Source organism: Gobio gobio (assembly GCF_949357685.1).
Source record: "Gobio gobio genome assembly, chromosome: 21".
Classification (NCBI taxonomy): domain Eukaryota; kingdom Metazoa; phylum Chordata; class Actinopteri; order Cypriniformes; family Gobionidae; genus Gobio; species Gobio gobio.
This window is the reverse complement of record NC_137117.1, coordinates 23498389-23523788: the sequence shown is the minus strand read 5'-3', so window position 1 is coordinate 23523788 and position 25400 is coordinate 23498389. Positions and strand designations below refer to the sequence as shown.

Genomic DNA, 25400 nt, shown 5'->3' with positions numbered 1-25400 from the left:
ACTGAATGTGAACGTTTATTGGCAGCCATGTGATACAGAAAGCTACAGATATACACTCACCTAAAGGATTATTAGGAACACCTGTTCAATTTCTCATTAATGCAATTATCTAATCAACCAATCACATGGCAGTTGCTTCAATGCATTTAGGGGTGTGGTCCTGGTCAAGACAATCTCCTGAACTCCAAACTGAATGTCAGAATGGGAAAGAAAGGTGATTTAAGCCATTTTGAGCGTGGCATGGTTGTTGGTGCCAGACGGGCCGGTCTGAGTATTTCACAATCTGCTCAGTTACTGGGATTTTCACGCACAACCATTTCTAGGGTTTACAAAGAATGGTGTGAATAGGGAAAAACATCCAGTATGCGGCAGTCCTGTGGGTGAAAATGCCTTGTTGATCCTAGAGGTCAGAGGAGAATGGGCCGACTGATTCAAGCTGATAGAAGAGCAACTTTGACTGAAATAACCACTCGTTACAATCGAGGTATGCAGCAAAGCATTTGTGAAGCCACAACACGCACAACCTTGAGGCGGATGGGCTACAACAGCAGAAGACCCCACCGGGTACCACTCATCTCCACTACAAATAGGAAAAAGAGGCTACAATTTGCACGAGCTCACCAAAATTGGACAGTTGAAGACTGGAAAAATGTTGCCTGGTCTGATGAGTCTCGATTTCTGTTGAGACATTCAGATGGTAGAGTCAGAATTTGGCGTAAACAGAATGAGAACATGGATCCATCATGGCTTGTTACCACTGTGCAGGCTGGTGGTGGTGGTGTAATGGTGTGAGGGATGTTTTCTTGGCACACTTTAGGCCCCTTAGTGCCATTTGGGCATCATTTAAATGCCACGGCCTACCTGAGCATTGTTTCTGACCATGTCCATCCCTTTATGACCACCATGTACCCATCCTCTGATGGCTACTTCCAGCAGGATAATGCACCATGTCACAAAGCTCGAATCATTTCAAATTGGTTTCTTGAACATGACAATGATCATGTTGTGCATCCCACAAATGTGCATCCCACTGGAATCTCCATCAACTGCAAGATGCTATCCTATCAATATGGGTCAACATTTCTAAAGAATGCTTTCAGCACCTTGTTGAATCAATGCCACATAGAATTAAGGCAGTTCTGAAGGCGAAAGGGGGTCAAACACAGTATTAGTATGGTGTTCCTAATAATCCTTTAGGGGAGTGTATAATACAGATAAAGCCGTTTTGTTACTATGCTGGTTGAATCTTGCAATATAAGACGTCTCTGTTGCGGCAGTTTTTTAATCAACTCTGAATAAGAGACAAATCTTTGAAATTTTATAAAATGGTTTATTCTTTTGCAAAGGAAGAGTCAACAGTCATACAGCCAGTCAATGTCTGCAGAGTGTTGTCTGCCAGACGAAACAATTGAGTTCCCTTTTATACCCTTTCCACACTGTAAAAACTAAAGGTGCCTCAAATATCCTATCGGATACTCAAGGAACTTCAAAATGTATTTTAAGTGCCTCAAAGCTCTTTCTCCTATAGTAGGGTTACTGGTGGAACCACTGACAGTCTTTATGGTTCTTGCAGGAACTTATAGGATCCCTTAAGCACTCTGTAAAAAACAGTTCTTTAAAAAAAGAGAAATGTCTATTTCTATTCAAAGAGTCATGGAAGACAAATGTAATATGGTTTCCACAAAAATACATTAATAATGATCATAAAGGTTTGTTGATCATCAAATCCTCATAGGAGAATGATTTCTGAAGAATCATGTGACACTGAAGACTGGAGTAATGATAAATTCAACTTTGATCACAGGAATAAATTACATCTGAAGTACATTAAAATATTATATTATTTTGAATTGTAATAATATTTTACAATATTTATTATTTTGTAAATATATTTAGACACAATCTTCTCATCAAACACACTTCCCAGCCAGAAATGTTTAGAGGTGTAGAGGGCAGAATAATTTTGGCAGGTCCATTTTTTTAATACCGACGAAATAATACTGGACCACTGGAAACCTCTTGCCTTCTACAGTCACAGTCTTCTCAGCAAACACACTCCATTGCAGAAATCACCAGAATGAGTGTGATGCTTGTGCACTGTTGTAAAATTGATATTATATTTGATATACTATGGCAGGGGGTAATAGGCAGCAGAAATTAGAATAATTTATGTACAGAACTAAGCAGAATTGATTGCACATGGGATTATATTGCATTAATAGAAATCAAAAAGCTTATGAAAATTGTTTATGAACATTTTTTTATATAAAATATGTACTTTATAAATCATGTTGAACTCAAAAACTGCTAGAAAATCAAAGCCATACATCTAAACAAATTGTGCTATACATTTGAGGTTGATATCTCAAAAAGTGAGCTTTCAGTAAGATTTTATTTGGGTGCAGTACCTTCCGCCGCCTCACCGGAAGTTGTTCCAATGTTATTTTTTACAGTTACACAGCGTTGTCTGCCAGACGAAACAATTAAGTTCCCTTTTATACCCTTTCCAAGATCAGCATCTCTGCACTCCTTCTGTAATTTTCCACATAGGCCTACTCAAATAATAACCCCATATGTCTTTCATCCTGACACTTGGACCCTCAAAATTAGATGTACCCTGGCCCAGGTGGACAGTGACTCCTAAGGTCACTTTGGTCACATTCTTACTGATTTTAACTCAGTCATGCATAGCAAAACATTCTCTTACGTATATGAACTCAGAAACCCCTGCATAATATTCTTTGATACATGGATAAATTAACAGAATTAATTTAACAACATTGCACAGATGTCACAAACAGACAAAACCTAAGAAAATCAAAAGAAACATCGAAGTAATAACTATGAAACATATAATGGGAACACTTGTCAATTAAGACATTTTTCTCTTGATCATTTGTCCCCGGCTCAGCAATTACTTAAGCATTACATTCAAATAAAGTTGAACCCAAGTCTTGTTTTGATTGTGGAGCTTTTATTTTGAGACTCAGGCCCCAAGACAGCTCAGTGAAATACAGAATTGCAAGACAGTAGAGATGGACTTAAGATTTGATTACAACTTTGTGTAGACCAGCATTTCTAATATGAAAGAAATGTTTAAAAGGAAACATTAAAGCAGAACCATGGTTTAAAGGGATAGTTCACCCAGAAATGAAAATTCTGTCATCTACTCACCCGCAAGTTGTTCCAAACCTGTATAAATGTATTTGTTCTGCTGAACACAAACGAAGATATTTAACCAAGCAGATCTCTGCCTCCACTGACTAGCATTTTTTCCCCTACTGTGGGAGTCAGTGGTGGCCGAGACCTGCTTGGTTACAAACATTCTTCCAAATATCGTCTTTTGTGTACAGCAGAACAAAGAAATGTATACAGTTATGGAACAACTGGAGGGTGAGTAAATGACAGATTTTTTTTCCTTTTTGGGTGAACTATCCCTTTAAAACCATTACAATACATCCTATCGCTACAATCAAATCTCTTTCAAATTACAAGTAGAACACTGGTTAAACAGTAATATTTCACATCAGAAATAGTTAAAAAATATGAACTAAACTTGACCAAAAATAGTTATACATGACTGCAATTTGTAAATGATGACATTCTAAAGCAATCAGTTTCTTATTTTTTTCTTTTTTTTTTTCTTTTCGCTCAACAATCCAAATCAATTCAAAATGCTTGGCCACCCCACAAAAAAAAAAGACTAATGCTCAATAATAAATTAACACGAAGTTAAACATAAGCTTTGCCTTAGATATTTTGGAACATTTCTGTAATTATAAAGCACAGAGATAAAAGTAAATTACATTAAACATTGCCGAAATCTCTTTCGTCTTCATTGGATACGAGTATATAATCGAGAATAACAGCAAAGCATTTATAATGAAATCTGAACCTGCACACATTCTGCACAACACCCAGTGCTAGACAACACTGAACAAAACCCCTAAGAGAATGAAAAGGCACTTTAGCAAGATTGATCAAAATCTGCACTGCGCGTTCTGCTGTAAATTTGCTAGAAGGTTAACTCATCCACAATTGCCATGTTTTCCAAATGAAAAGTGAGAACATTGGCTAAACTAGTATAGCCTCAAGCATTGTACGACTTTTGGTTGCTTAAACAATGTGGCTGTGGAAGTGTTATGAATTCAGATATTGATCTTTTTTTAAATAATTATAAATGCTAAATGTAGCCCTCAATAAAATTAGAGCGGTAAGGGGCAGTCCGTGCATGTTGTGTGAAACTTTAAATGTTCTCAGGATGAATAAAAACTGCAACATCATTAAGTGAAGAGTGATCACTGTATGAACAATGTTAGAGGCTAGAAATGACAAGCAAACACTTTATAAAAGTGAAATCAACCTGATTTATGTGAAGACAGATCTGTTTCAGAAGAGAAGAATGGGGTTAAGTTAGCTACTGCTAGATATGAGTCTAGTCCAATTAAGCTTGGCTTTTCAAAACAACACGTCTGATTATGGAGGAATTTGCTGTGAGAAATTAGTCCATCCCCTTGACGGACTCTGGGAAGTGCTTGTATAAGCGATACATTCACAGGATGATTCCCTTGGATTTTCTCATGAATGCCTGTAAAAGATTATGATATAGTGTGTCATTTACAAAAAGTGACCAAATAATGCATGCTTTTAATGTGCTCAAGAGACAAGACAAGTAGATTCAAAGAATGAACTATTTCAATTAAAGGACAGTATGCATATGCATGTATGGATATGCTAAATGTGTGGTCATGAGGAAGAACTTTCAAAGCTTTCTCCACAAATCAAATGGCTTGTTGTCAAACAACTTCTGTTGTCAGAAACCAATCCATCCCAAAATAGAACCGACCATATTGATGCTTGTATGGCCCTGTCCCAAATGGCACACTTCATGCACTTTCGGTCTTGTGGACTTACAATGGCAGCCACATGCGCATGTCCGTTAAGTCCACGAGACCGTAGAGAGTCCCATTTGTAATTTTAGGTCTCAAAAGGGTGCTCGTGAGCTCCCCCTTTGCGGTCTATATGCGCCCTCGATGCGCACTTCTGCTGAGCCCGCGTTGTTGCAGGTTCTGCAGCGGTCTTCTTCCCGACAGTCAAAGCGGCATTACCTCATGAAAGTGTGGACTCGTAGGAAGACCGCAAGGGTTTAGGATGCCATTTGGGACAGGTCCTATGGTGTTCAGAAACTTTGGCTTTGCGCTCATGGTGAGGTAACAAAGTGAAAGTAGGAGAAACTTTTAACATTGTACAATATTAAAGAAAATGTTTGATAGTCCCCATTTGTCCTTACCATGCATGTGTGGGTTATAACACCCTATCTTCCTACCAACTCAAAAGGCTGCTCTTGTTTTGACCTGCAATCCAAAAGTCCAGTAATGGTGCATATGTATGACTTAATAGCTGGGTATATTAAAATCTCACTCCAACACCCCCATGCAATAGTCAAACACAGAAAACCCTTCCACCATTCCAAAACAAAACAAAGCTTCCCATATACTGTAGCAATCAGCAACATTTAAGAAATTTCCACAAGAATTTTTCATGGGAACTTTTTTCACGGACTATGTTCAGACCTGCCAACCTTGAAGAAACTTTATGAGTCCCCTCTCTTCGTCTCTTAAACAAAAAAGGCTGATGATGGTTAAACGTCATACAAAAATAGAACCGAAGACAGATTAAACACAAATAGCAAGATTAATAGCAAACTATTCACTAGCACTAGCAAAAGTGTTTGTTTTCCAGTAGATGGCAGCAATCTTCCACTAAACTATGGCGCATTTCATATTTACACTATTAATGAAACAGTAGTAGATCTTTTAATTTAATTTGACATAAAATGTTGCTATTATATAAATAGCCTATTATTACTAATTTACATGTAAATTTAATTTAATATTTAATCAAATGAAATATGAATTTTAATTAATAAATAAAAATTAATATAATTTAACACAACTAAACAAAACTACACAACTGTAGAGTAAAAACATTCATAAAAAAACCTGATATTAAATGCGTTTAAAAAAAACTGACAAGATTGTGACAGTCACACTGTCTGGTGCCTATAGACAACCCAGGACAATTGTTTGCATAAAGTTTAAGGTAAAAATAACCATTCATTTACTAGTATCTTAATACTATGCAATTAGATAAACTGTTCATTTATTACATCACTTTACCGCTGTCTTTATCCCCATTTTTCATCTTCCCTGCAACAGAGGGCTTTGGTCTTTTTTGATACTGTATTGTAGGGTAGGCTATGGCAGACTATAATGCTAATTCATAATGTGTCATGTGAATTCGGCCATCTGTCACAATCAGGTAACTTTTTGTCTACACCTGGTGCGAGGTAAGCACCCTCAAACGAAAGCAATTCTTTCTACATTGGATGTGGCAAGACGCGGCGCAACACAACAGTTACGTTAATTAATTTTATACCAGCAGGCCTAACAAAATCATACAAGAAACAAATTATGGAGCTTTGATTTTACAGAAACGCCAACTCTATTCATTCACTGCGCGAAGCATTTGGCTAGGAGGGGCATGTAAGCGGAGGGTTCAAATGAAGCGCTCTGATTGGCCGAAAGCTTTACACTCCACTTACACGCTGTGGCTCAGCAGCAGAATCAATGTCATAGATTGCACTGAAAACGGCGAAATGCGAGATGCAACAAAATGCGTACATAGAGAGCAGTGAATCGTACAAGCGTACCAAAGGGTCAAAATGCGTACATAGAGAGCAGTGAATCGTACAAGCGTACCAAAGGGTCAAAATGCGTGCATAGAGAGCAGTGAATCGTACAAGCGTACCAAAGGGTCAAAATGCGTACATAGAGAGCAGTGAATCGTACAAGCGTACCAAAGGGTCAAAATGCGTGCATAGAGAGCAGTGAATCGTACAAGCGTACCAAAGGGTCAAAATGCGTACATAGAGAGCAGTGAATCGTACAAGCGTACCAAAGGGTCAAAATGCGTACATAGTAGGGATGAAACGGTATGGAAATTTAACATCACGATTATAGTGACCCAAATTATCACGGTTATCAATATTATCACGGTTTTGTTCAAACGAGATGAAAGTGTTCAAAAAGAACTGATGCACACACTTAAAACATTTCAACAAGTTTTATATTTGAAAATCAACAAACAACAAATAAATCAAGCAGCTCTATGAACTTTTTTAAGCTAGATTCTGTGGGATTTCCTTCCTTAATGGCCGTCGTCAATAGCAACGCATAACGCATAAATAATAATAATTTGTCGTAAATATAATCTCTAATATTATCTCTGATGAGAATATTGCTTGAGAATATATTTACAGTGTTCAGCAATGATGCATTTAAATCTAGCATATTTTGTGTTAGAGCCCAAACAGTATCCAAGTGAAATAATGCATATCCATATTTACATATGATTTGACAGTTAATTTTATTAAATATCAAAATGTGTGCATCATACCTGACACCTAAATGATCACTTTACAGTCAGTTTTATGACTGTCATTCTCTTCAAATCCTGAATTTTGAAACGTGTAACGTTACCAATGTTGTATGTAACTTTAGAGACGGTCCCTAAATTCACCAGCGTTATGCCAGTCATGTCAGATGCGCTGTGCTTCTGCTGTGTTTTTAAAACCATTTTCGCTGCTGAAATAGAACAAAAACAGTACAACCACTATATGATGAATGAATCTCCTGCATACATCGCATGTTTATCTCTGCTTTTAGTGTAGATTTCAGCGAGTAAGAGCGGCGCGCGCTCTGAATGAAACTCTGGCTAATCTGAACGCCTCTGATTATGAGACATTGCATTCATAAACTCAATAGAAACACGTGTGAGTGGTTATAATGCGCAACGCGATTATAACAGATGGCTTTTGAGAAGACTATTATAAGTTCAACAGCCAGAGTGACTAGTGTGCAGCCGAAATAACGTTACACCCGCAAATGGCGGTTGTTAATGTCAAGCCCTGATTATTATCCCTTAAATGTTAGTCTTGACTAAATTTGTTCGTTCGCTTCACGTTATTATTTCCCAGATGTAGTTTTGGTATTGAGGTCAAAGTCCACTTGCCGTTCGTAGTTTTGAAGTGTTTCCCCTATTACAGTGACTTTCTTCTGGCATGTTCTGCAGACAGGGTGACCATCTTAGATTAAGTTTCCCTCAGGACTTTTGTAAAAGCCAAAATATGACCACACCTCAGATTTGGTCCTTTTAGAGGCTGAACAATCCCCAGAAGTGCTGTCACTGCCTTCTGCCATTTCTTATCATTCAAAAAACAGCGGTGCTGCGCCTGACTGACGCTGACTACACAGGATTTACCGCGAGTTTTCACAACCGTGATAATCACAGGCGGTTTTAATGATAATAAAATTTTATACGATATTACTAACCGTCACAAAATTTTATCGTGGTTTATCGTGAAACCGGTAATCGTTTCATCCCTAGTACATAGAGAGCAGTGAATCGTACAAGCGTACCAAAGGGTCAAAATGCGTACATAGAGAGCAGTGAATCATACAAGCGTACCAAAGGGTCAAAATGCGTGCCGAGGAGGAAAAATGCGTACATGTTGGCAGGTCTGTATGTTCCCTGAAGTTCTCTTTAGAATTATGCGTAATCTAGTTCTACACCAGAGATAGTTGCCAGTTCCTCAGAATACTCGTCTTTAGAGGTGCAATCCAAAAGTCTGGCGATTGTCTGCATGTGCATAACTAAATAGCTGGGTATGTCAAAACCCACAAAGGGCATCTCAATTTCCCATGGAAAATGTGTGGAAATCTTACCCAAATCTTCCACCTGTTTTGCAAATCTGAATGCAAGGCATTCATTTATTAACCAATTTAAGAGTTTAAGAACAACAGCTTCGAAAACACAAACAAGTAGCAACTGAGAAAATGAAGATAACTTACCTAATTAATTTGTAGTAAACAATGCCTAATAAACAGAGAAATTGTAAGTATTACAAATGCAAGTATTTATCGAATATTACACAAATAAAAATAAAACTGATACCATTTCAAAACTGACTAGCAACGTAAATCTACAGGTTTGGAAAACTACCATATTTTCTGGAATACGTCATGATTTTTATCATCATTGCTTGACGTTAATTGAACGAATTATATAAGTAGTAGCAAGAAAAATCTGTGCGTCCACAAAGCAGTCACATTTTGATTTGTGCCGAATGAGAGATACGTCAGCCTAAGTTCTTTTGTATAGCACATTTCCCACACACCAGTAGTTTCAGTTTTTCTTTAAATCAAATTGTTCAGGCTTGGCGTTTATAAGAAGTGACGATTATAATAAATGGCACTATAATTAGTTTACTTTAAACTTATATTATTCATTCCTGTTCTGTTTTCAATATTGTTAAATTTAAAGGATTTGCTGTGGAGTGAAGATATACCTACAGTAAAATACATGTTTATACATTTTGTTTTATCTACTGGTATTTCACATAATTTCAGAATGTAATACTAAAATGTGACTTGTACACTGATGCGACTTGTCTATGTGGTTTCATTTTTCTCTCAACAATACAATATTGGCCCGGGGCGACCTATAGGCAGGTGCAACTTATTTTCTGGAAAATACAGTAAAGGGGTGAGTAATCGTAATAATAATAAATAAAAGGAAAGATTCAACCATATCTGTCTCCATGCATTATTAGTTATGTTAATTATAAAAGATGAGCCAATTGCTTATATTTTTTTTAAATAATTTCATAACTGTAGTGAGTTTTGGTAGACATGCATCATACCTCCAATTAGAATTACAAGAAGTAAAACTCCAACTGCAACTGCAACTGCAACTGCAACTGTAATGCCAGTTCCACCCCCACCTTTATTTTGATCTTCCTCTTCATTGGAAGACCCTAAAAAATAGAGAGAATTAATTGAATGGACAAAATGAACAGCAAGACATTCTTGCAATCTATTAAATAACACAAACAGTTGTAAAAAATTAAAACAACTTAAAGGGCATATTGCAGGTAAAAAAAATCCAAATGAATAAATGACATTGTATGAAAATACCATATGAAAAGGTAATGCAGGATTTAAAATGTTTTAAAAGGACATAAGAGCACAAATTTATTAGATAAAGTGGCCGTTTTGTTGGCCGTTTGTAATAAGCGCTTTTTTTTCAACATCGCGTCATATGTCACGAGATGGAGTCGTTTGCCGGGCTCTGCGTTAGCTCAGTGCAGAATAGGTTGGTATTCAGTACGAGTCTTGTGTATTTTCGGTCGTTTTTCTATTCCAATTTATCATTGTCATGGTAAATTATTGTGTCCAGCCTGTCAGGTCATCAAGTCCACAGGATTCCTAAAAAAAAAAAAAGTTAGGAATTCTGCAAGGTGGCGTTTTGTGCAGGTGAAGAGACGGGACTTCACTTCTGCATCTGCCTCGAAACACACAGTGGTGTGTATAGTGCTTTAGACCGGAGGATTATCATCCCGGCGATATGATGGAGCCAAATCAAAACCTTTATCATCTAAAGGATGATATTAAATTAATAAACATCCACACGTGATGCTTCTTTGCCGTCGTGTTTACATTGATGATTACAAAGTATGTACATTAACACAAATTAATACAGTCTCACACTTTTTCGAAAAAAGTTTGGAATTATGTGCTGGTAATGCAAATATTTTATTCATGCCATGTATGTACATTCAAGTTCACTCAAATACATACTCATAACGTCATATACATCCTCACACTATCGGTGAATCGGCACGAAATAAACCCATAACACAGAATTAATGAATAAAGGATGAACACAATAACACTGTCTGTCTGTTGTTCGGCACAAAAAAAGTTACGGACAGCAGCTTTAAATTAGAGTTAGAAAATGTTAATGAGCAGTTAATGTTAAAGTATTCAATCTGGGTGTTTTTGCGAAGCACCCTGTTGCAGCTGAACACCATGAACAAAGATCAGCAGCCTAAAGAACACTTATAAAAGGAACGTTTGTCTATGGTTTTAACAAAAATACCACAGCAACACACACACACACACACACACACACACTAAACCAATATAAACAAAAATTATTTAGTCAAGATCAGAGTGATTTTCTCTTTTGATCATTACAAACACAATTTGAAATTAATTTCATCAGCCAATTTGGCTACTAAATTTTTAAGTTATCAGCCACTGAAGTTCAGAAGTTCTGAACAGAAGTTCTACTAGAAAATATTTTTTTTGTAAAAAAAAAATGATATAAAGGGATGGTGAACTCCAGCAGAGTTCAGCTCCAACCCTGATAAAACTCGCCTGCCAGTAGCTTTCTAGGAAACCTTCCAAACCCACTAGTAACCTTAAACCTAAAAAGCGTAAAGGCTAACGCTAAAGCAGTGGCAGTATTTAGGAAAGGAGACCAGAGGCGGTTTATTTTGAATGGATGTCAATGGATATTGTCACTGCACTGAATAAACCGCTTTTGTGAGGAAACGGCTTAATGAATCAACTGCCTGTCCGAGAAGGCAGAGAAAGAAATGTTGCGACAGTTAGGACTCATTTACAGCATTACCGTAGTATTTAATAGTAATATTGAGTGATATTGAATAAAGAATGTAAAAAAATACTTATGTTTTGTTTCTTTAGCTTCCAGGTTTTACCAGTTATGATAAGACTTGAATGGTAATGACTATTATAACAGCATGTATGCACATGATGCTGGTATTATGCATTTTAATGAATAATGAGAAAATGAATAATTTAATTATAAATATTGTGTCATATTGTATGTTGTTTAATGAAAATAAAAAATGTGTTCTTTCTATCGTTGCCAGGTTAGACTTGTATTGTAATGAATTATGACTGCTGTGTGCCTAATGATGATGATATAACGCTTTTTAATGAATGATGGTAAAAAAAAAAAAATACATGTTACACATTAAAGAGCGTCAAACGGCATTTATCGTTTGAATTTTGTGATAAAATGGACTGAATAATTAATGTTCGTGTGGGAACTCGGATTGAAGTTTGTTCCGCACTTAAAACACGCTGACTGTTAACTGTTAAAGATTGCATTTGGAAACTGAAAGCCCTGTACCATAACGGTACGGTATGAATACGTTACCGAGTCCTACTGTACCTTTACTAGCGATATAACACCAAATATAAAACATTTATTCACAGGACCAACACGCTAAAAATCCAGAAGAAACTGATCAACATAAACTGTAACTGACTGTCATAAAACTTTGAACGGTGGGCATTGACGTCACAGCCATTACACCGAGGTGCCTCACATGATCCAAGTTAGCCTTTTAGCTTTCTCCAATGGTAAGAGATACAGACCCTCTCATCTCCCTATAATAAGAAAATCTCTGACCCTTCAGAACTTGATAAGCTTGCTCACGTGTGTCTGATTAGGGTTGAAGCAAAAGCTGCAGGACTGTGGCTCTCCAGGACCGACGTTCGCCACCCCTGATATATAAGAAATTAAAGTCCCTGTAAAGTCAAAACTAAACATGTGTTCTGAGTTCCTCACACCACAGATAAATGTGTTATTAACCACCCAGCCAAATTTGAATCATAAAAAAAAATCCGGCAAGTACATAAAATAGCTTATCAAATACTTGAAAATATGAGCAGCATTCTCTGCTCTCAAACGCTGGGGGTGTGTCCGCTGTCTGCGCCGAAACCATGCCCACTCGCGGGAAAGCTGCCGTAGCACATAAGACAACACACGTACTGATCACGACCGTCTATGATCACGAGTCACGACGCACCAGATGTCGGTGGGACGGGAGGATGAAGGTCTGGGCGGGGGATAGTCGGTTCTGCAGCGGATTATCAGTGAATCCCAGTTGTCTCTGGTGAAAGTTTGTAAAACTATCCGGCGTAAAGTCACTGCAGAGGCAGGTGTCGGTGGTGATCCTCAGCTCTCCATCAAGGCAGCTGTTCACAAAATTAATCCACCTCTTCTTGATCATCTTTTTTGTTTTGAAAGCGGTTTTGTAAGTTGTAGGCTATAGTAACTAACCGTACTGTTGTGAATTCTTTAATTATATGGCTTTCAATATTATGTATCCCGCTGTATTTTATATGTAAGCAGGGTGTATTATGCAAAATACTTACTCCATATGGAAAGAACGTACTACGCAATTTATAGTGGATACGGTTTTGGCGTAAGTGATGCGTTCTCTGTTACGTTTACGGAGCTGTCAGAATATGACGCAGTTTTCACCCGTGCAGCATCTCTGAGTGCAAGACAAAGTTATTGATGCAGTAAATTTATCTATGACTTTACGGTTGTAATACTGGATGTTCATACTGCTGAGACTGTCTCTGGCATTAAGCCTGTTAGTCGCGGGTGTTTCGCGATCTTTATGATGATTAGTTCGCCACGGGAAACCCACGTGAAACGCACGTGAAAGTGCCGCTAGCATCGCGGCTTTTCTTACTAATAGTGGCTACCTCGTTTAGTTATGTTTATGATTATCATATATTCTATATTTGTTATACTTTAATACCAAAATGAGGATGGTGTAATGTACCTGAAGTGGTTTATATGCTCTTTTTATATTCAGTTTATTTCCTTGTTCTTATACTGCTAAAGAGACTGAGCGAGCTGGTAATATTGTTTGATTTGTAATTTTCTGTTTTATCACAACAGTATGTGGACATTTAAGTTTGGCATTTAGTTATTTACTTCTGTTTAATTTGTTTATTACAGAAACTACCTACAGTTGTATACTGCCATGTGTACAAGATTGAAACTTGCCCTATTAAAAGGTGGAAACGAAATCTGATGATGACTCCTCTCTGATCAGAGTGCTGAAGTGGTTAACACCATTAAATAACTGGCATTCAGTGGGGCGATCCCCAACAAGTACCTCGCGATCGAGCGGGCAAACTGATGCGAATGTGCTCTAGTTAGTTATGATCGTGTTAGGGGAGGAGCCAGGCTCGGTGGCTCCAGTGCGTCATCGAGCCACCGTTTTAGCCCTGCCCGGAAAATCCTGAAGACAGCAACGGTAAAAAACTGTTTAGCGGTCTAACTTCTGAATTTAGTACTACATAGTTCACAGTCTTTGTAATGTGTTTCAGCAATACATTTCTAACATTTATAATGTGTTTAAAAACAAATCTCAGAATTGCATTTACAGGGACTTTAAATGTATGAAATCCAAATTTTATTCAAACAAAATCCTGTCATCCAGCCATCTCCTCCCTTCCCTTCATCCTCAACACCAAAAATGTATCTTAAGTGGACCGATGAATACAGTACAAAGAACAAAACACCACGTGGATCAAAACAAACGCCACATTATGTTTTTTTAATCTTCGTTATTGATTCAATGCAAATGAACAAGTGTGCCGTTATTTGTTGCGTAGTGATGTGTATGTTCAAGTAAGCCAGATATGCACAGATTCTGCATAATACACAGCATTTAATATGTCTTGATGACTCACAAGATATTTGCACTAAATCTGCGCAGCTTAAACAAAATTTCTCCAGCAAAGTGAGTAAATATAAGTAACCCGCCAAATTGGGTAGTGATTTGACAGCGTTACCCACATCAGTTCATTTTTAACTGCATTTGGCAGGTGTTAAGTTTATTAAACATTAATGAAACCGACTGCAGCAGGAATATTAGGCTGCTGTCACTTCAAGACTGAATGGACGCATCTAACACACCACTACACATGTTTACATTCCATAAGAGCATTGTTTACAACGATATTTTGACAATTTTGTGTGCATTTATCCGTACATCAATTTCAAATGGGAACACAGGAATTCATAGCGGAACCAAAAAATTCCCCAACACAACTTTTAGCAAAAAACACTATAACACACCTTTTACAGGATATGATGAAATATATTTAAGATATAGATGAAATATGTATGCATATTAACATGTGCATCTTAACATGTTTATAAGGCCGTCCAGAGTATGTGACTTTTGGGTATGTGTGGTTTCAGTTGTTCCTACATTTGATTTTCGTAAATTATAGTATGTTTTTGGTATGTTATTGGTAAGACATGATACGTTTAAAAATTGTACACAAAAAGTGTAAGTTGCGAAAAGGTGCAATACAGATGCAATTATCTGGAGGAGAAAAAAATTTGCTTGTTGAGAATTTTTAAGTCACACCCTTGAATCGAAATTTCATTGATTTGGGAGCTGCCTAAAAATTTCCAGTCCAAGATTTTAGGTCACCGTTTTCTCATAGTTGTTCATAAATGTATGAACACCACTACAGAAAGTTTCTTTGCTCTCTCTTTCTGGATTTTTATGTTGTTAACTCTTTAAAACGGGGCCATTTGGAGAACATAAATTTGTATCAAATAATTTTATAATGGAGTATAAATTCAAAGAGGACAATACCATCAGTTTTAGGTGTAGAGTCTGATGTTACTATCGTGGCAGTTGTGGTTGTAGGTCGGGAGATAGAGGTAGCTGAGAGTCAAACATGTAACATACACAGTAGGTTATGGAACTAGAAATATGAGTTTGAGAAGTCTAAAAAACATAAAAATACAAAACACACTCTCAAGGTCAATTACTCGATTACACAGGCCAACTTTTTGAGCGATATTGCCGTCAACGGGCAACCAGGTGAGACACAGGAGGACCCACGACTGAATTTAAGTATCCATATAGAAATTTGTTGCCCATTCTCAATGGGAAAGTGAAGAATCATACTGCAACATTGCTCAAAAAAGTTGCCCTGTGTATCATCACTTTTATATGCTTAAAATGAGACAGAGAGAGAAGAAACGTTCTAAAGTTTTCTTCAGAGATGCACAAAAGTTCAAGGGGATGTAACAAAAAAAAAGCTAAAAAGCATGACACTAATATTTTATATTAATCAATTTATAAACCTGTCAGTATGCGTCAGAAATGTGTCAATATTAGGGGTGTGATGAGATCTCGTGCCATGAAGTGGCCAATATTAAAGATTAAGTGGACATTTTAATTCAATGTTGTTTGGCCAATATTAAACAAGGACTTGACCATGATGTAAAGTGTAACAACAACAAACACCAGGATGTTGGTGACCTATGCAGGCATTTGTTATAATGTGTAATATACATAAGTTAATTGTTTTTATTATGTTACATTACTTATTTTAGGTGTTGTTCAATAAAACCATATGATCGATACTTTATTTGAACCAATTATTATTGCCTATTATTATATATGCATTTTAAATTATATTAAAGGCTATTTTTCACTTAGGTCTATTTAGGTTGATGAATCGTCAAAATAATCAACAGATTACTCGATTACCAAAATAATCACTAGTGACAGCCCTATATTAGTTAAAACATTTCAAAATGCGCATGCATTGTTTTGCATTTTGTGACTTTGTCCAAATAAGAATTTTTCAACTCTGTCGAATTTTCCAGTGATATATTTTGTCATTGAAGATTTCTTAAAGATAGTGTTAAAATGTCTTAATCTTGTAAACCAAATACCGTGTATCGTGTTGTCTTGTGACATAAGCCTATAGTCACACCCCTAGTCAAACCAGTATACATAATTACTTATCCTGCAAGTAACTGTATTAATCATTACACGTTTTACTAAAAAAAAAATTTGCTCTTCAATGTCATATTTCATTCAAATTTAAGAAAAATAAATAAAATAAAATAAAAATTCACCTTCACAGACAGGATCTCTACTATCTTGTCAGTATATGTCAGGAATGTGTCAATACATGTATACACAATGTTTGATAAAGCGAACCACAAAGGCATCTTAAAATCGAAATAGAGGTAGAGATCATATGGTCTAAAGCATATTGTGGGTTAGGGTCAGAGTGACATTACTAGGAGATGAAAGGGTGTGCCGTCATGCATTATAAAATAATTTTTGTCTTACCAATACATTGTGGTAGTTCAGGGCTCCATCCCTTTTCTGAACACCGAATATAATCTTCTCCTTTCAATTTATAGCCATCTTCACATTTATACATTATAAAGTTTCCCAGTTCGTAGGGGGGTGATTTTCCACCGATTCTAATTGCATGTGGAATTTCAGGCTTTGGACACACATCTGAAAAAAGAAAAGAAAAAAGCTTATGTAAATGAATTTTATTAATCATTAAATTCATCAAAAGAAAAAAAAAGTCAATTTCTTGACTGCCATTTTAACCGTAACTCGCCCAAACATTTTGGCGGTTCTGGTTTAAAAGTCCCATCCTCAGAACAATGAAGTTCTGGCTTTCCAATAAGACTAAACCCCTTGTTACATCTGTAGGACACACCCATAGAATAATCATAACTGTCTGAAGGCTCTGCTTCAAGCTGTCCATTTTCTATGGTTGGAGGTGCCTCACATTTCACCACTAAAGAGAAAAAAATCCTGGTGAATAAATACTTATTTTCAGATGCATCTCAAAGTGAAGAGCACATAATTGTTTATACTTATCATGAATGGTTCTGAATAAATGTGTGCTCTACAATGTCATATTTCATTCAAATTTAAGAAAAATAAATAAAATAAAATAAAAATTCACCTTCACAGACAGGATCTCTACTATCTTGTCAGTATATGTCAGGAATGTGTCAATACATGTATACACAATGTTTGATAAAGCGAACCACAAAGGCATCTTAAAATCGAAATAGAGGTAGAGATCATATGGTCTAAAGCATATTGTGGGTTAGGGTCAGAGTGACATTACTAGGAGATGAAAGGGTGTGCCGTCATGCATTATAAAATAATTTTTGTCTTACCAATACATTGTGGTAGTTCAGGGCTCCATCCCTTTTCTGAACACCGAATATAATCTTCTCCTTTCAATTTATAGCCATCTTCACATTTGTACTCTATAAAGTTTCCCAGTTCGTAGGGGGGTGATTTTCCACCGATTCTAATTGCATGTGGAATTTCAGGCTTTGGACACACATCTGAAAAAAGAAAAGAAAAAAGCTTATGTAAATGAATTTTATTAATCATTAAATTCATCAAAAGAAAAAAAAAGTAAATTTCTTGACTGCCATTTTAACCGTAACTTACCCAAACATTTTGGCGGTTCTGGTTTAAAAGTCCCATCCTCAGAACAATGAAGTTCTGGCTTTCCAATAAGACTAAACCCCTTGTTACATCTGTAGGACACACCCATAGAATAATCATAACTGTCCGAAGGCTCTGCTTCAAGCTGTCCATTTTCTATGGTTGGAGGTGCCTCACATTTCACCACTAAAGAGAAAAAAATCCTGGTGAATAAATACTTATTTTCAGATGCATCTCAAAGTGAAGAGCACATAATTGTTTATACTTATCATGAATGGTTCTGAATAAATGTGTGCTCTACAATGTCATATTTCATTCAAATTTAAAGGGGTCATGAATTGAGAAATCAACATTTCCTTGAGCTTTTGATATATAAAAGGTCATCATAATATAAGAATATCCTGTAAGTTTTGGAGCTTTTATTGACTGCTAGCTCATCAAAGGACCAATCTGCGAATTTGCTTCCCCGTGACATCGGAGAGCAGCGAAATGCTGCCTCAACAGAAGAAGACCAACACCTAATTCTGTAGCCCTGCCCACCGATTCGCGCATGACATGTAATAGCTAAATAACAAAGGCCTAAACCGGATCGAACTTCCGAGCAATAAACATGCCATTGAAGATGACAAAATTGTGGTTTTGGAAGAACAGTCGCTGCATAAGCTTCCTTCAGATTCCAATATTAGGAATGTGGTTGAACTTTATTTTTAATGAACGTGGATAAGGCATTTGTTCGCTTCATTTCACTGTGGATTCGTTTGTGAACAAGAGACTGGATTTGCAGACAGAATGAGATTAAAAAACGATGCTGTGCCTTCTATATCTGACTGCTCCAACACACTTATGAGAGTAAAAAATGTTTTTTAAATGTGATAGTATTGCATTGTTACAGATTGTTTGATATCTATGTGTATAACTAAACATAATTTACAATAATTTACCACGCTGTCACAGACTGGAGTATCCTTTGTATTTGAGGTGTTGTTGGTTGGGCTCTGGGTCGAACATATGGGCCAGGGCTTGCAAAATCACTAGCCTAATGTCCCGGGGCTTATGTGTTTTTTTCTAGTCGGGCTACCAAAATGTATCACTATCTTAAAGCTGCAGTCCATAACTTTTTTGAGTTAAAAATTACCCAAAATAAATTGAGCAAGTACATAACCAGCCAGTGTTCAAAACTATCTGCTTATCTTAGCTCGATTTACAACGGTAAGCTTGTAATAATGTTTTAATACCAGTGGTACTGGCGGATTTCCATGGGAAATTCAAGCATGTCTTTGCGTCATTACGTCACATCTGTACAAATAAAGAAGGTGTCCCGGCTAGTAGGCTATATTGCATGTGCGGATGTTGGAGGTGGAGATTTATAGCCTTTTCTCACAGCACTTGATATAATTAAACTTATCAATTTGATGGCGGATCCAGAAAGGTTCAAACGACAATCACCAGTGACAACTGGAGATTCACCTGTTGTAAAATGCAAATACTTCAGAGGAAAAACTACAGACTGCAGCTTTAAATAGTGAAATAAAATTATTTTCTTGATGTGTGTTGTTCACTCTCTTGACTTGTCATTCGAAGGAAAAATACAAATTGCAGAATTTTTGAAGATGCTGATTTGTCTGCAGTGAAGTTTTGCTGGTGCACATACATGGCTTGTGTGTGTGTTAGCGATGCACGGTTTGCGGTTATATCCACTGATCTGGCGGGCCAAGTAATAAAAAATAACATTCAAATTAATTGTGGGTGGATGAGAGATGAATTATTGTGTTTGTTTGATAAAGATATTTTGGGAGCCCTGTGATCAAATCATTCCGGTTGCCGTTTTCCCACACGTTTTCAAAACAATTTCCCACGTGTACTGACAGGGGAGTCAAAGCTTATTATAATATGCAAAACCTATCCAATCATAGCAGTGGCCGTTTACTTCCAAGTCTTCAATGCGGCACGCCCATAAAAAAAAGAGTGTTCCAGAAGCTAGGCTCAAAACCAGGGTAGAAATAGCCTATTACTATAGCCTATTAAGAAAAAGAAAAAAAACCCACCTTGACAGACAGGATCTCTGCCATCCCATCCCCCATCTCGGCACAATCTGTCTTTCATCTGTCCATCTAATATATAACTGAAAGAAATGATCATCTTATTACCAAATCATAGCACATCTATTTCTAGATACACATGGTTAAAACAGCACAAAGAAACTGACTTTAATGGTTTCACTTACCCTTTGTCACAAACCGCTGTAATTTTGTCACCAAATAAAATTCCACTTTCCACTTCATATTTCCCATTAGAAAACTCTTTAGGACTTCCACAGGATTTTCCTGTAAAGTATTCAATATATTAGTGACTTAATGAAGTGGCCTTCATATACTTCATGATGCCTCCCTATATATGATACAGGGATTTATTTTAAGCAGCAGTGACGAAACCGATATAAAGGATTCTCAAGCTATTTAAGGACTTGTTGATCTATTCTGTACATCCTTCACATATCTAATATTTTTAAAAAACATTTAAATGCACTTTATTGCAATTTACAAATGTAGGATACTTATAAAACATATTGATTGATAATACGTACTTGTGCAATCCAATTCCAGATTTGTCCACTGGGTTCCCTGACAAGTAACAGATTTAGATGCTCTTGAGTTTACTGGTTTATGCCCAATCACACACTCAAATGTTACGGTGGATCCATTTGGGAAACTTTGAGTCGAGAGATAAGAGCCGGACAAGATAACATTCTTTGATTCAAAAGAAGGCTGTGTACACTGTGCTGTGGAGATAAACACAAAACATATCCTTTACAGTAATCTGATGCAATACAATTCTAACCATCATAATCATTATTATTTGCACTACCCCTCTTTGTACGCTTTATTTTTTGCCAACAACTAACTAGAATGTGATTATCTGTTTAAACAAAAGTAAATTAGTGTGACTTGAAGATGTGCTGTTGATATTAAAAATCTTTTTTTTTTTTACAAGATTTAAAAATTGAGCCATCTCAAATACTGAAACGAACACAGATTTGAGACACAACAGTGGTGATAACTGCAACTTAATCAAGTGCTAATACAGTTATATAACTGTTATCATTGTAAAATGTATTAAAGTTACATAATTATTTGTGAAATATTGACAAAAACACATCTGCTGGTTAAAGATGGGGTAAGTGTTATTTCAAAAATGCTTTAGAAAAGTGTCTCGGGCCGAGTACCAAAACTTTTAGCCAATCAACAGTAAGGGGCGTGTCTACTAATGACAGGGAGAAGAGAGCGCTCAGGGCACGCCATTATTCAAAAGACACGACACAGGACGTACATTAGCCGAGCGGCGACAGAAAGAGTGAGATGGCAGATAAAAAACAAATGTTGAAGATGTCTACGGAACAAAAGAAGGCTTACGATCAAGCAAGAAGTATTAACTTTCCATCGCTGGAGAAGCTCAAGGAGCGAAGGCCGAGTTTGCTTTATTTCTTCTCGATAGGCGAGTAACATTGATTTCGTTTGTTTCACAGAACTAATATATGCTGGCTTTTGCTTGAATATGCTCATGTGTCATGTTTGCTTGCTTGGCCATTTGCGGTCGTATTGTCGTTCACTTCAGCGATGATAAAGACCCATTCATATCCACACCTTATAAGCCTGGAGTGTATAAACCTTCCCAAAGTGTGTCTGAAAAGAAAGATAATATGCTCCTAATATACGTTTGTTTCCTTTGGTTCCTCTTTTCGTGATCAATATAACCCTCTAATCTATTGATGACATCATACCCTCGGCCGGCTGGCACAGCAGATTCCGCCATAGTCGTTGCCTGGGTTACATATGCCTTGGGGCGGAGCTATTAAAATAGGGGCGTGTTTGTTTTGGTGATTTGAAATCAACATCAGTTACCAGAAAGCACTTGCCCCACCTTTAAGGTCATGATTAAATCAGTCCTGACAGCATTAAAGGGTTAGTTCACCCAAAAATGAAAATTCTGTCATTAATTACTCACCCTCACGTCGTTCGAGACCCGTAAGACCTCCGTTCATATTCGGAACACAAATGAAGATATTTTTGTTGAAAGCTGATGGCTGAGAAAGGCTTCATATAGGCTTCTATTGGCATTCAGTACACTTATACTCCCAAGACGGATAAAAGGCACTCAGAACATCGTTACAAAGTCCATCTCACCACAGTGTCTCTACAATAATCTTACAATGCGACGACAATAGTTTTTGTGCGCAAAAAAAATCAAAATAACACCTTTTTCCAACTTGTTACTGCCTTCCGTGTGTGCCTCCACGACGCATGCGCGAGAATATGACGCAGATCCGGCGTTCGGACAGATGACCCAGAAGTGATTTGTTTACAATCAGAGGAAGACGCGCGTATCTCAGCTGTTGGATTCTACATTGATCGTGCTTTAGGTCTCGGCGTAGTGCTCAAAATGGGGTTAGATTGCGCATTTCATGGATTTTCGAACCCCGGCGCTACGTCATATTCTCGCGCATGCGTCGTGGAGGCACACACGGAAGGCAATAACAAGCTGGATAAAGGTGTTATTTTGATTTTGTTTTGCGCACAAAAACTATTGTCGTCGCATCGTAAGATTATTGTAGAGTCACTGTGGTGAGATGGACTTTGTAACGATGTTCTGAGTGCCTTTTATCCGTCTTGGGAGTGTAAGTGTACTGAATGCCAATGGAGGCCTATATGAAGCCTTTCTCAGCCATCAGCTTTCAACAAAAATATCTTCATTTGTGTTCCGAATATGAACGGAGGTCTTACGGGTCTCGAACGACATAAGGGTGAGTAATTAATGACAGAATTTTCATTTTTGGGTGAACTAACCCTTTAAGGGTACGAAAGAAGAGCTGGCATATATGGCATTCTAACGGCTTGATGCCATTGGGTCGTTGAACCTGATGACTTTGGTGCAGGCCAATATAAATTGTAAAATAATTTTGGATTCATGCATCCATTTCATGACCAAAAGCAAATGGAAGTCATGCACGTTTGCAGTGTTTACAGTGAAGATTTCAGTTAATTTTGTGTACAGTAGCAGCATGCTATGACCATCAAGCTCTAGGCTTAAACTTTTCTGTTTGCAAAGCATTATTAGTTGCTAGTATCAACATTATGCTACTAGATTACACATGCTGTTCGTTGAGTGAATTCACTTACAATGTGCCTATTTCTATTACTATATTACAGTTTTACACAATTCTCAGAATGGAAATGTTATCCTCCATTTTTAACAAACCTACTGCATTTTAAAATATGGATGGCACTTCTGGTAGAGTCGAGCCACACAAAAGGAGAGAAACAATTCATTTCAAATAATAAGGTTGCACTACCAATAATCCGTATCTGTCAAACTGACTGAATAAGATGAACATTTTCCATCATGCTCTATTTTATCCAATATGACATTGGCATCACAAGAATAGAGCTCTTTACTCCGGCACTGTAACAATATATAAAAAACTAAATACACATTCACGCCTGTTTCCCTTTTTTCAGAGGCGATTTAAAGAGTAACGTTGTTCCCCTTTTCACTTCTAATCCCTAACAGCAGTGTTTACAGGAATGTTTCTGAAGCAGGAAAACATAATATTTGTTACCTGACAAAATGACACAGAGCACTTATATATGGATGGAAATATCCATCAATGTTCCAATCAATGATGGAACATTTGATAATTATTATATTACATAATATAGACTTAAATAATCTTACAGTAATATTTTACATCCATAATATTGCTCAAGAAAGATCTTTAGGTGGTTTTTCCATGGTCTGTTGAAAGTAATTTATCACTTTTATACGTATCCTTTTGAAGTTAGATGGTTGAAGGAGAAATGTGACCTAATTGTACCCGTTTTTGCAAATGCTAACCTTTAAACAAGTTTATTGCCAGTATCTGATTGTTTACAGTTCGATGGAAGTAACTCCCATAATTTACTAGCGTTACTCGCACTGTGTCTAATACCAAATAACATAGAATAGTGCATAAGTACGCGAATTGGGACGCACTGCGTGTAAAAACTGAAACTAAATCGTAATTTAGACAGACAGACAGACATACACTCACCTCGGACATGTTCACAGATCATAAGAAAAGGAAGGAGAGCAACACTGAGGCACATCTTCTTGCATCCCATGTTGTTTACGTCGGTGAATGTCAGCTCTAATCTAGGCCAATGTTATTTGTTTTCTGCACCAAATAAAACGAAAAGAAATGGCGTAAAGAAATGCACTTTTAAAATATTTATTTAACACTAGCATTCTGTACAACGAAACAGACAAAACGATTCACATGAGCAAAACCTGTCTCTATTAGCCTGTTAGCATAACAATCAAGACAGGTTTTAATTATTAAAGTCTTTTTATTAAAAGACAACATGCACATGATGTGAACGAATGCATAAAACTAGTTTTAGTTAACTAACCAAGACTCATTCGACTGTTTGCAGTCTTATAGTCACACTAAAAGAATGTGTTAACGCAGAGGAAGGGAGTGTTGACCACTGCGCTTCCGTCCTCTTTTGTTCCGTTTTAAATAGTCCATAGCCCAACCAGTAATATAACCCGACACATAAATATATTAATATACAAAAACATAAAATAATATTACACAAAATCAAATTATGTGATAAATAACTTAAATCAAATAAAAAAAACAATTTGACATTGTGGTAGGAATTTGCCTAAGTTAGCAACGCAGAGAAGCGGAAATGAATCGTTGTGTTAAGCAGTCTTACCTTTTGGTGTTTATGAGGTTTTTCAGTGTTCCGCGTTTGATTCGGAGGCAAATTAAGCCTTTCGAAATGTCAGAAAAGGAGATAAAGAGAAGGTGAAGATGTTAGTTCTCATGAAGTAATTTTCCGCCTGAAGAGGGCGTTACCGATGTGTCATAATAACCATAGGGCCATTACAAGTCGTCATGAGTAGGCCCACACAGAATGTGCGCGCGCAGACTTCCGCAGATTGTAGTAGGCTGCACGTACTGATGTGACTTTTTTTCTGAGAGAGTGATAATTGAAAATGTCTAAAATAAAATTGACCGCGGATGAGTTAAGGAAACGTCACTTGTCTGCAAAAAATAGGGAGAGCGGGGGCGGGCACAACCTAACGCTTTTTGACTTTCTCAGTTTGTGTAAATCCCCTTGTGGTTTCGTTCAGAGTATTTATTTTTGTCCCCTACATTAATTGCACGCGTCTTGTACAATTATGTGGTTTTGTTTTATTAATACAGTGTATAGTTTCTTCTTGATTTACCCCGAAAGAAGTGAAATGTGACAACATGCCCCATGGTACACATTGTAACATGGCCAAATGACAGCTTAAAATGTTACCTGATATAGGCTAATCAAAAAATATCCAAGAAAAACTTAAATATTTTGTCAATAAAATACAA

General features: G+C 36.9%; 1 protein-coding gene across 8 annotated transcripts; it reads right to left on the bottom strand.

The window, feature by feature from the left end:
- Positions 1-2952: 2952 nt before the first annotated feature.
- On the bottom strand, positions 2953-24953 carry LOC307118056 (complement component receptor 1-like protein). Of its 8 annotated transcripts, XM_079803400.1 has the most exons (14): positions 24745-24916; positions 24075-24197; positions 20574-20768; positions 20214-20313; positions 20035-20111; positions 17993-18175; positions 17710-17883; positions 17136-17318; positions 16853-17026; positions 15353-15424; positions 9764-9877; positions 8913-8937; positions 5291-5354; positions 2953-4588 (listed from the first exon to the last, which is right to left on the bottom strand). In XM_079803400.1, the coding sequence occupies exons 2-13, from the start codon at positions 24142-24144 to the stop codon at positions 5315-5317; spliced, it is 1407 nt and encodes a 468-aa protein (XP_079659526.1). In that variant the 5' UTR covers positions 24145-24197; positions 24745-24916; the 3' UTR covers positions 2953-4588; positions 5291-5314. The 8 variants fall into 8 exon arrangements, with proteins under 8 accessions (XP_079659526.1, XP_079659528.1, XP_079659530.1 ...); XM_079803402.1 differs by lacking the exon at positions 15353-15424; XM_079803404.1 differs by lacking the exon at positions 17136-17318.
- Positions 24954-25400: the final 447 nt, after the last annotated feature.

Coding starts and splice junctions, on each gene's coding strand:
- LOC307118056 (XM_079803400.1), bottom strand. CDS start 24,144: ATGGGATGCAAGAAGATGTGCCTCAGTGTTGCTCTCCTTCCTTTTCTT. Junction 20,112..20,213: donor ACAGCGGTTTGTGACAAAGG/GTAAGTGAAACC, acceptor CATTTCTTTCAG/TTATATATTAGATGGACAGA. Junction 17,027..17,135: donor AGAACCGCCAAAATGTTTGG/GCGAGTTACGGT, acceptor TTCTTTTTTCAG/ATGTGTGTCCAAAGCCTGAA.